Source organism: Rhea americana, unplaced genomic scaffold (genome assembly GCF_003343005.1).
Source record: "Rhea americana isolate MKP2758 unplaced genomic scaffold, rheAme1 scaffold_59, whole genome shotgun sequence".
NCBI lineage: Eukaryota > Metazoa > Chordata > Aves > Rheiformes > Rheidae > Rhea > Rhea americana.
The window spans coordinates 4059401-4071724 of record NW_028186745.1 but is presented as its reverse complement, the minus strand read 5'-3'; the positions used below and the strand labels follow the sequence as shown (position 1 = coordinate 4071724).

The window sequence follows — 12324 nt, the reverse complement described above, 5'->3', positions numbered from 1 at the left end:
TGAGAAGAGGATCAGTGACTATGTGCAGAGAAATTACAATAGTGTGTGTTGAAGGATGCTTGCTTGTGAGATATGTAAATCTATTTTTTCTTACTTGTTTATCTAAACCTCATGATTTATATAAATCTCTGTTTTGCTTCATAAATACATAATCTATTCAGGTACCACAGTTCTTAAGAATACTGCCTATGTTTCTATTTGTTTCACAAGCTTTATACATGATTTACATAACACACCACTGAAGACTCTTCTCAATAGAGACATGACATAACACATAGATATAGATGCATAAAAATACCCTCATGGTTTCTAACTTGTTTGGACAAATACATAGGCCCAGAAATTGTTAAAGTGTCATAGTCTATATAGAGCTCTCTAAAAATCATTAATATAGGCTGGCAGACTTACTAGAAAGTAAGTTTCTATGCTAGAAAACATATCCCTCAAACCTTTCATTTGTCTTGGAAGAGAAACAGTAAYAGAAACAATAGCATGTGCAATCAGACTGAGGGGAACAAGATTTATTTAATCCTGTAGTTCTCACAAACTGGTGACGACAAAGTTAGGCAATACCCCCAGAGAGAAACAAGGTGTTTTATGGAAAACACTGTATGGCTAAGGCTGTAGAATAAACTGGAAAGCAAACCAAGAATACGATATTTGAATGCCAGAAGATACCAATTGTAGGGATCTACTTTGTTCACAGCTTATTGCTGCTTGATGTCATCATTAAAAGTCCAGGAGGAATAGTCAGAAACTACAAAAAAAGTGAGATCCCATTGACATAGTTTATAAGGATGCCCTGAAATATGTTTCAGCTATACCTCAGTGTGAGGGTTCTCCTTAGACAAATAAAAATAACTATCCAAAAGCAGCTGTTTATGGCACTCTAGCAGGAAGAGACATGACTGTTTGGGCTTCAGAGGCCAGAACAAAACAGACAAAATTCTTGTTAGGAGAAATTGCAGTAAGCTTCACCTTTCAGCTTTTAGATATCAGAGAATCTACTGGTGGGCACGCTAGTGGAAATGTGGGCCCATCTCCTTCTCAGAAAAACACTTATTTTAATTAAACACACAGGTATATATCACAAATTAGTTATGGAAAAGCAGAAGCCATCATTTTAACCTTTTCTCRGTTTTTACACAAGATCTGGTTTCACTTAGGTGGAGGTAGAGAGCAAATTGAGCAGACCAAGTGGAGGGAGGCCAGGCTTTTGCAAGAGATCATTTTCATAGACCTGCATGAAAAATCTCAGCTCCATCGTCTTGCTTTAGGGATTAGAGTTGTAGATAAACCATGCTATAGTATATATCATTTTTTTTGGGGGGGGGTGTGGGAATCCCTCCTCTATTTTAGGATAAAAGCCTTCCTGCCTTCCTGCCTTCCTTCCATCCTTCCGTCTATTTTTCCTTCCCTTCCTGACTTCTTGCCTTCTCCCTTTGTAAGATAAAAATATAAATTCCAAATCTGTAACAAGAAGAGGTGTTAGGCTGATATTTCACTCAACTGTTTAAACTACATATACTTTTATTCTCTTTTGTATTTCAAGAGTACTTTAGCATCTGTGATGAAAACATCTTGATTATTTGAATCTTTTTCTTGGAGACCACTGGGAAATGACCTGTGTGTTCAAGAAAACAACCAGAAAGAAAAGYAATATATACACCTTCTCTGAAGTCATAGGAGAAGCACAAATGTCACATCAGTTTCTATTAGAAGAGATAAGGATACAATGAAACATCTGGCACATATTTGCTTTTCTCCAGTATTCAACCCATGGGTAAACGCTGARGCTTAAAACATTATCGAAAACTTATTGGAAATATTCTTTCTGTATTTTCCCAAGATTCGCTTCTGCAATGTCTTTTCCTGTCCCAGTATGCATCATTGAAACTTTTGCATAATAATGACATCTTTATTAGCTCATATTTTATCTGCTTCTGCTGTTTCTCACAGGAAGTGCTAATATTCTATTTACAGCATTACAATAGTTATTTTAGGAAAACTTTTTTCATATAAAAAAGTTGAGGATTGCAACCTCAATTTCAGAAAAAAAATTGATAGACGAGATTAAGAGAAATAAAGAGTGTTATCATCTGTATGCCCATATCAATAATTTTTTTTCTTAATATATACTAAGGAGAAGACAATAAGAAAGACATAAACTGACAGTAGAGGCAGAATTTTTGTCTTTGAATGCAAGATTTATGGGAACATTTCTGGGGATAAAAACTGATCTTCAGTCAGTCACAGAGATAATTAAGTCATGATAGGCAGCTCATTTACGATCATCCGTCTATGGCTTCATGCACATATCTTTAGTATCCTTACATTTATCTGCCCTTAGTTTGAACTGCTTGAGTCAAGATATAACCAGGCTYGAGACATACCGCTTTTGTAGGGCTGCTGTGCCTTTCATGGTGTAACGATTGTGAATGATGGCCTTGTGAATGAAAACTAACCTGATTGTAATTGAGAAATAAAATTTAATCTTATGAGAAGTCTCAAGCAGGTAGAAAGACTTCTTTTTATGAAAGACTTYGTCATATATGTATTTTTAAAAAAGACAATAATTTCTCTTGTGATGTATCTGAACTGGTAAGGCTATAGGCTTACCATATCTCAGGAAAAATAAGCCTTATATTGCATCATTTACATTTATCCTTCACATACTTACTCTGAGAAGTCTCAGAGAGCTCAATAGTAACATTCACCTGGACAGTACCTATATATTAACATTTGAAGACTGCAGGCTTAGACTGTATGCAATTAGTATTACTGCAACCTGCTACAGACTACTGCTACTATATTCTTTCTTTTAYAGACATCACTCTTGAGAAAAAAACAAAAAMCRAAAAATAAAAATCAAAAAATAAATCAGTATTTTCCAAGGTACTGAAGTTACCATCTGATATGTTRTAATTTTTCCTCCTATTCTATAATTATCTATAATTTCTAAATATTGCCATCTATGGTAGCTTTTCATTAATGATGGCTTTTCATTGAGGGAAACAGATGTATCATTGACAGTGCTTCATCTTAAGAGCACTTTCACAAAGTGGACATTTTAACGTGGTGGTCTAAAAACCAAATGCATTATTTTAATCTCCYTTGAAATCTTCTCCGGGGCTCTTGGTGTGAGGCTCTCACGCTCRACAAGGCTTGGCTGAGCGTTCGCAAGTGTGGTCGGAAGGCAGACCTACCTCAACCCGCTTCGTGGCCACGCGCCGGCCGTGCCTTTGGGCAGCAGGAGCAGGCGTGCTCTCAGCTGCAGGCACTTTGCCAAAGAGCGTTCGAAGTTTTAGCTGTGTAAAAASTGCCTTTTTTGGCGGGCAGTACCTGGTCCCTGAGGCCACTTGTCCATGCCAACAATAACAGGATGAAGAGAAGACAGAAAGAAACCGAGGCTCAGAAAACCAGCAGGAAAGCAAATAGCAAAGAGGAATTCTCTTTGTTTCTAAAGGCAAGAAAAGAGATGGGGATCTTTTGAAACAGAGAGGTGAATTCAGAGAAACASTGTGGAAAAGAACTAAGACTTTCTGATATCCTTTGATTTCAAAGAGTAGGAATGTTTTACCTCAGCATAGTACTGAATTATTTTCTCATATTTAACCCTGTATTGCAGTTGTAATACCTTATAGGGACAGGACAGTACTTTTTCTAAAAACAGACTGAGTTCATGAACATGAGAAAGTTTGATCTCGTCTTACCCCACACCTCAGAAAGATTGGAAGGATCTTCATCCTCAAAAAATAAGTTCAATACTTAAATAAGTAATTAATAAGTAATACTTATTACTTACTTTTACTTCAACAAAAAAGCAGAACAAGAAATTTTTTAAAATACAGAAAACTCCAGATGACTAGGAAAGGCAGCTGTTATAAACTTCTCTTTAACTTTTGTTTTGTAGCTGWGCAGGAATCACTGCAAATACTGCAGAGGAGAGCTGTGCAAACACATCCTAAGTATAGCTCAGAGGTTTGCTTTATTTTACCACTTCTAATGGCAGCTATCATTCAGTGCAGACAAAACTTAAATTTTCATAGCTTTTGCAAAGTTTAGTACTCAGCTTAGAGCTTCAGCATTTGATCATATGTTTTATATAAAGATTTCCTCAGTGACTTTTAAAAAGTCTATATGTAGTCATTACAATTTCAAGCAAAAAGCCTGAGTACACTCATCGCTTTGTAAAACAGAATTAAATATAGATCTTTTGAACCATTATTTTTTTCTATTACAAAGCYTTTTTTTTGAGGCTATTTTATTTTTTGAGGACCAGATTCACAGTATTTTGATGCACAGTTTGATGTAATATTTTCTTCATTAGCTATATTAATTTCTAACAGGTGGCTGGTCTCTTCAAATAGCATCATTTATTCTTTTTCTTTTTTTGAGCCTCTTTGGAACAGAGGCAGCTCTCGTAGAGCAAATGTATGTATCGTGTGACCTTAAGCATCTGAAGTTAAAGCTGCCTCCTCTTAGAAAGAGGAGTATGGAAGTAGGTGGCTGATGTAAAAATATTATCTTCTGGCTAGTTTCCACTTGGGTGACTGATTGTGGTGTCTCTCAGTTTTATCACTGCAAGACAAATTGTTCAATATGGTTTAAAAATGCATTCAATATGACAGACATGAAAAGTGAATTTAGGCGCTTTCTTTGTGGGCAGGATATCAGTGCATGCGGTTGGATGATACCTCTAAAGTTAAATATTAATTTTAAAACAGTTTAAGAATCATTTACTTCAATTATAATTTTTTGTCTTTTTTACTAATTTAGTTATTTTTTAAAATGAAAAGCAAGTAAGATACAGATTTATTTGCAGAGTTGGTAGGCAGGACTCTGTTTTGTTATGACATAGGAGTAAGGCCATTGATTAGATACCAGGAAGAGCTCAGCAGAGATGGTTCAGAAATCAAACATAGGATAACCAGTAAACTTGATCTGGAGACTCCACAGCTTTTCTTTACAAGAAACTGACTTGCCAAAACCCAATTTTTTGAGGGCAACATGCYGGTTCTGGTTAACTTTGCAAGAATAAGATTCTTAAGTCTTAATTTAAAAAGAAAGAAAGAGAGAGAGAGCAAGAGATACAAAGGAAGAGAAAGAGAAAAAGAAAAAATAATGTACACCCATCTGTCAGTATACAATATCCAGGAGTTAAGTTTCTTGCCAAGAAACTTGAGAACTCCATTGCTAAGAGTAGGAATTTGAACACCATCTGTTCCTCCCGCGTGACAACCATGTCAATAATTACCTGGTGGGCAGAGGACCCTCTCTTTATTTTTTAAAAGCTTTCAACAGAATTTTAAGTCTTTCYATACATTACAGAACAGGAAGTGCTTTGGGATCATGGATGTTTTTGTAAGACATTAAAATTATTACCTTCTCACACCTCTTCATAAGAAACAATATAAAATATTTAACCTGTTAAGAGACTAGCTCTAGTTTTGAATTTTGTAGTTTTTAGTCAGTTCTTGCTATTTAGTAAAAGGGTGAGAAGAAATAATTGAATTCTAGTTTTACTGTTCAAATTACTAGATACCAGAGCCTCAGTATATTTGCCTGCAAATTGTGTTAAAATTTTTACTATCCTGCTGCATGGTGGCTTGACCAAGTTAAGAGTCTATATTCCATGATTTGAAGGATAAGAAACAGCTTATAAGAGACACATACGTCTACTTTAGAGCTTCTAAAGAAAACTAGGGCTGCAGAAAGTATCAAAGGCTTCCAAACTAAATTAGGATTGCTGCCCATGAATGTTATTGTCTGTAGAAAGTGTTAAATTTGAAAGGGAGAGARGCAACTAGAGAACTTCTCAGCTCTGCCTCAGCCCATGTAGATCAACTGCCAGGAAAGCATACATACATTTGCAGGCTAGTAAATAAAATAATAGGTACTTAACGTGTTGTTGATTGAGCAATTCATCTTTAAATGTTTGTTAGAGGTATGCAGATACATATTTTAATTAGTGTTAAGATGATTTTTTTCTTGCCTAAAATACTCCCAATCACAGTATTTTCCTACTGCCTAAAATTCTRGAATGGAGAATACCTAGAGATACTTTCATTTTTCCAGCAGTATGATGCAGAACCTATGTGACATGATTGCCTGTAGTATAGAGATGCTTACAGTGGTATTAGGTTGGTAGATATCTRTAAGGAATGCAATACTGAAATGGTGATATTTGCCCCAACATAGAGACCTTAGAGCTGCATTGTCTTATGATTACTCTTTAAAATGTTAATTCATTGGAATTCTTCCGTATCACAAACGTTGGCAATTATCACCCAAAAGTGAGTAAAATATTGTTAACCCTAACCTCTGGTGTATCTTTGTTTTAGCGTGGTTTATAGGTGTTTTTATGCTCTGTCCTCCAGACCATGGGATRGAGTTCACACTCAGCTAAATGAGGGGAACGTGTGGCATGCTGGAGGGCAGAGTGGCTATCTGTGGGACCTTGACAGGCTGGAGAATTGGACTGCTGGTCATGGGGTMCAACAAAGGCAAATGCTAAGTCCTGCACCGGGGTGGAATAACTGTGTGCAGTAGTACAGGCTGGGGCTGATTGGGTAGGAAAAAACTTTGCAGAAAGGGGCCTGGTGGACAGTAAGTTGAGCATGAGTCAGCAAGGGCCAACTGCACAGCTGGACTATCTTAGTGAGAACATAGCTAGCAGGTCCAGGAGGGTAATCCTTCACCTCTCTTTGGCACTTGTGAGAATGATATTTGGCATCTGAAGTGTTGTGTCCAATTTTGGGCTCTCCGGTGAACGAGATTGACATAGTGGATTGAGTCCAGTGCAGGGCCACCAAGGTGGGTGGGGGCTGGAGCACTTGATGTATGAGAAGAAGCTGAGAGACCTGGGGAAGAGAAGGCTCAGGGAGACTTTATTGCTGTTTACAACTRCCTAATGGGAAGTCTGTAGAGAAGATGGATCCAGGCTCTTCTCAGAGATGCTCTGTGAAAAGATGAAAGACAGCAAACACAAGCTGAAAAATGGGAAATTTTGTTTAGATTTTAGGACAAGGTCTTTCACCATGAGGGTGGTCAAACACTGGAAGAGTTTTCCTGGAGAACTTGTGAAATCTCCATCTATGGAGGCATTAAAAACTTGAGTGGACAACCTGCTCTAACCGGGCCTGGTGTGAGCAGGAGTGTGGACCAAATGGCCTCCAGAGATGCCTTGCATCCTACTTGATCCTGTGATCCTAATATATCAGCTACAGGTCTAATTTATTACTTTCAGTCACACTTTCTCTGCTGAATAATCTATTGAAGAGCTGAACCTCACAAGTTACAGGAAAATTATATTCAGCAAAAATTATATATTAACTTCATATTGTTATTTATGTATGATTTACCTCTGTGGTATTAATACTAACAACTTATTGCCTAGTCATTTAAAAGTAGGAAGCCTCTTAGGGAYCTGAGGTATAGGACCACAAAAATAATGTAGATCTTTGCATTAAGAAAAAAATATGTACTGTTTTTTAATGTGCTCTTTTATTGTGTTCAGATTAACTCTACTAGTTACTACATCTTTACTTACAATGAAAGAACTTTGTTTGCTTTGAAGAGTTTTAAAACAGATTTAGAACAACAGTGACTCAGAAAAAAATATCTGATGAATGGTAATTGAGTTGAGAATGACAGAACTGCAAAACTAAATTCAAATTCATAGTGGATGATTTTTAAAAAATAGCAATGTGCTGATAAATTATGAGCCTTTATAGAGAAGTTAAGAAACGGGAATGACTAATTTTGCAGTTTAAGAAAAAACATATCCAAGCAATTTAAATGCTTTTTCCTCCCACCCACTTTAGCCCCCAAGAAGAAAAAAAAAAAAAAAAAAAAAGGAGAGAGAGCGCGATTAACAGAGAGCTAAAAAGTATTCAAATCAGTGTAAAGAAAAGTAATACAAAATCTAGTGATGTTGCCTAAAAGTCTTTCACAGCTGTGGGCTCTCTCTGCAGTCTATGGTGCAGAATGCTTTTCTGTGGAAGGTGGAATCTGTTGCTGGAAAGTGAACTGAAAGAGAAGCTCTGGAATAATTCCAGTTCTTTGCCATCTCTGAAGAGATATTTTGATTCAGCCCTAGCACTCATGGGTCAATATCCCAGACCCCACTCGGGTGGATTTATGCTTGCATCAGATAAATGAAAACCTCTGTAAAGCAGAAGCATGGGAGTTAATAATGGATCCCTTCTGTACTTGCTGCAGTTAAATTAATACTGTAGATTTCAAAGGGCATTGATAATTCAATCCAAGAGCGAAGAAAATAAACTGAAGAGAAAGCAGCTAAATCTCTCCTGCAATTCAGCTGACAATAAATGAGTACCTTTAGTAGATAAATCCCATACACATGTGGATGTGTGTGTGTCAGTAAGGAAGGGAACAGTGATTTTGACAAGTTGGATGGAGCAAATATTGTAGAGTTATATAAAAATGTCAAATGTACTTTAAACCTCTGACAGCCCATAATCAATGTGAAAGACTTAAATATGATTTAATATTGAAAAGCAAAATATCCAAATGTTCTAGATGACTACAAAAGTTGGATCTTTCCCATGAGCGCTTACTAATCATTTTGAAGAAAAAAAGTGAATGTTCTTCTTTTCATGCCTCATGCACTTATCTGTCAGAGATCAGTAAAGAGTAGACTTACTAATAGCAACAAAAGTAGTAATAATCAATGTCAGTTTTATGAATTAAATACATAGTTGATGAATTTAGTAGAATGACTACAGTATTTAGCTGTGTAGTTTGAGTGTGCTTCCTGTCAGAACCTCAACAAAGTTCTTGGACCATTATAAGTGCCATTCTTATTCTGTAGATCACATAATTCTATCAAAATTGTTTTTAGGGTGGATTAAAAGAACAAATGAAATCATTTTATTAGGAGTTTTGACACTGTTTCACTACATCCATCCCTTGGATTTTGAAAACTAACCCTTCTTATGTTACCCTGGCTTCAAAACTTTCAGTGATGATGACTTCAGTGATCTTTTAAATAAGATCACTGCATTCATCAAATGTTCAGAATAATTTTTCAGTAACTTAGTTTATTTAAATTATTTCTCTGTTGATGAATGTATCCCATAAAATGGTAAGCTGAATTATTGAGTTAATATTATAGCATGTGTTACAATGMTGGCTAATGTTTATGAAAACACACAACCATAAGACATTATTACAAGCTTTTTATGAGGGTTTAAAGAAATTGCTTTCAACACAATGCCTCCAGTATCTCAGTGTATGAAATATTCTAATTTTTGAAGCTGTATTTACTCTCTAATTAAAAAACTATACAGCTACTGAAAGCACATTATGTAAACAAAAGAAAAATCAAAGACTTTGTGAGACAATATATGTAAAATCAAGCAATATTCTACACAAYAGTAATCATAAAACTATATGTTTGAATTTCTTTTCTAGCACCATTAACAGATAAGCCACCAAAGCTTTTACACCCTCTGGAGAGTAAGCTAACAGTTCAGGAGACCCAGTTAGGTAAGTAGCAAACACATAATTTCTACTAGAATTATATGAAGATATTTTGTGTGCTAATGTGTAATGCTAATATGATTATATGGCAATATTAATATTTTTATTGAAAAGACATTAAAACACCCCTTGTTTCCATWCGCAGCTATGTAACATGTCATCTAGAAGTGTTGCTCATGATTAATTTGTAGTAAAAAATACTAAATGCTAATACTAAAAGCTTTTGAATATTACTGATAGTTATGCAGATTTCYTGGTTTTATAGTTATATGTGTACCTGAGCTTTTTTTATTAAAAAAAAATCTGTACTTAAAATTCTCTGTTTATTTAAGACTTGTGTGATTTTACAGTTTAAGTTTTGCCTGCAAGACTTCTTTGCTTTGGCGAATATCTATTGAATTGCAAAAATATTCTGTAATTATAAAACTGTGCTACTCTAAAACCTATAGGGAGACAGTGAGAAGATACATAATAAATGTACAGGGGTGTAGTCTTTGTGACAATGAATGGAGAGAAATTCAGTCACGAGGAAACCTTTTCAGATTTTTCAGCCTAGTGGATGGTAGGTATGTTTTCTCACCATGGTCTCCTACTACTGTACAGGGAATTAAGGCTCCAGAGCTATGTGAATGAGTTACTACAGCTTGCAGGATGTAACAATCCATCTAYTTTGTGGCTTGGCACAGAGGACAACTTGTAGGAAACAGTCCTGGSCAGATTACACTGGAATTACGCTTTGGTGTTCATACAGTAACTGATCGATAGATCTTCTAGCACGTTAGCCACCGAAACAAATGGATTTGATGGTTCGGTTTAAATCTCAACCAAACCTTTGCAATATGTGGGGGGGGGGAGGGCAAAACCTAGGAGATTCTGCTGCACAACACCAAAAGCAAAAGTCTTGCAAATGAGGTATGACGGTCTCTGGTAGAGTATTTTATGGTTCTTACCAACCTATATTGAATAATAACCAYCAAGTAATTTGTCTTTGTTTCTTATGTTTTATTACAAAAATAATTGTAGATACTTAGATAATATTCTCAGCTGTTGATACACATATTTTATGAAAGTTAAATAAAAAAGAGTAGATGTAAATATATTTCCTTACAGAACTAGATTCTTTTGTTTTGAAGGTGTTGTTTCTATACAGCAGCTCAAAAAACTTTCCTATATGACATTTCTAGATGATTTTACTTTTCATCCACATATAAACCTAAGGAACATAAAGAGAAATGACTCTGCACATTTTTTTCCTAACTAATATTGCTTAACCGAAATAATTTTTTGGAAAAAAATGTAGAGCCTTTTGGGGCCATTGTCTTGCCTAAATGTACTGTATTGATGAGACTAATTCAAAAAGAGCRTAATTCTTAGCAACCATCTAGAGGGTTTTTCTGTGTGATTTTTAGGATTAATCATATCTTTGACTTCATATAGTTCTAAGAAATGGAATGAATGATTTGAGAAGTGAATGGTTATGGAAGAGACACTTTTCAAGAAGGCTAAATAGCTTCTAATGAATGTGAACGTATTCACTTGAAAATGCCAGTTTCAGATGTMTAGTGGAAGGACTGACCATAAAAGAATGTGAAGCTATAATACTTTACTTTCTATCAGGAAGCTACAAGAATATATTAATTTATTGCTTAAAAGTCTGTGAAAAAGCCTGTGAGAAACCGGAGCGAGTGTAAAAAATTCGTAAGTTCCTAACATGAAAATTGTTTTTGACCTCTCTRTTTAGATTTAATATTTTGATCTTGATAGACACTGTTTGAAAGGTGTGTATTTTGCTTTCTTTGTGGAATGGTATCATTGCCTTCAAARGGCCACTTCATATCCTAAAAAGAGATGAAATGTTTTGGCACTGGAATAAAGTTCAGATTCACTTAGCRAAACCTTAGGCAGTTACATAAGCTAGCAGCCGCCTACCCGCCTGAGGCTTGGGGTGATCAGATGTCCCAGACTGGCCTAGACACTACTGGAAAATGGGTATTTGTCCTCCAGAATGTGTTTGGAGTGGTGTGTTTGTCTTTTATTTGAGAAACAAATAAGGCTGGAGATGTGAGTGGCACACAAAAGGAAGAGCAAGGAGCTTGAGGTAGCTTGGGTTTTAACTCAGCAGCTCAGCAGTCCTTGGGGAGTTATCACGTCCTCAACTCTTCTGTGCTTCTCAGCTGGCTGCAGTCCTTCACCTGAATTGCACATGAAGGCAGGGTGTGAATGTTTGGGCATGCACGAAGGGTGTATACGTACGTAATGTACAGGAGTGCGCGTGCTGGAACATTAAGAGGGGTGGTTTACTCCAAAGTGGTCCTGAGCTGGCAGGCTGTTTAAGAGCGGTGGTGGGCACTCTTAAGARAAAGAGCTCAGTAATCCCAGTGCATTTGCTGCTGAAGAAGACTCTGGAGTTCAGTTCTTAAACTAAAGTAGCTCCACAGTGTCTAAATCAAGGTGGGATGACTCCAGGTCTGCCTGATGACTGCCAGTGATTAAAAAAAGAGACTGAAACACCTGACATTTATGGCTGAGACATTTTGCTCTCTTCTGTACAGCAGCATTTAAAATTAATGTCATGGAACCACAATTCTGTTGTATTACTGTGTTGCATGGCTCCAGTGAAACACCAGCAGCCCAAGAAGTGACTGCACGTATGGGGAGGAGTCTCTCTGGTGGGTAGCTAATGAAATGTTATGTTATGCGCTAACAACTGCGGTTTGACCTTCTAAGAGACAAGGAAWCAAACCAGAGCTGGAAGATCCACACTCCTCCATCCTATGAACCTAAAGACTCCCATGAAGCTAAGGCTAACGCATCTTT

The 12324-nt window shown here is 36.4% G+C and overlaps 1 protein-coding gene across 1 annotated transcript in view; it reads left to right on the top strand.

Moving 5' to 3' along the window:
- The window catches only part of IL1RAPL1 (interleukin 1 receptor accessory protein like 1), a 337923-nt gene that overhangs the window by 164357 nt on the left and 161242 nt on the right, over positions 1-12324 (top strand). Inside the window, exon 5 of the mRNA XM_085319453.1 lies at positions 9439-9513. Coding sequence (XP_085175579.1) covers positions 9439-9513 — 75 coding nt within the window. The remainder of the gene's footprint in view (positions 1-9438; positions 9514-12324) is intronic.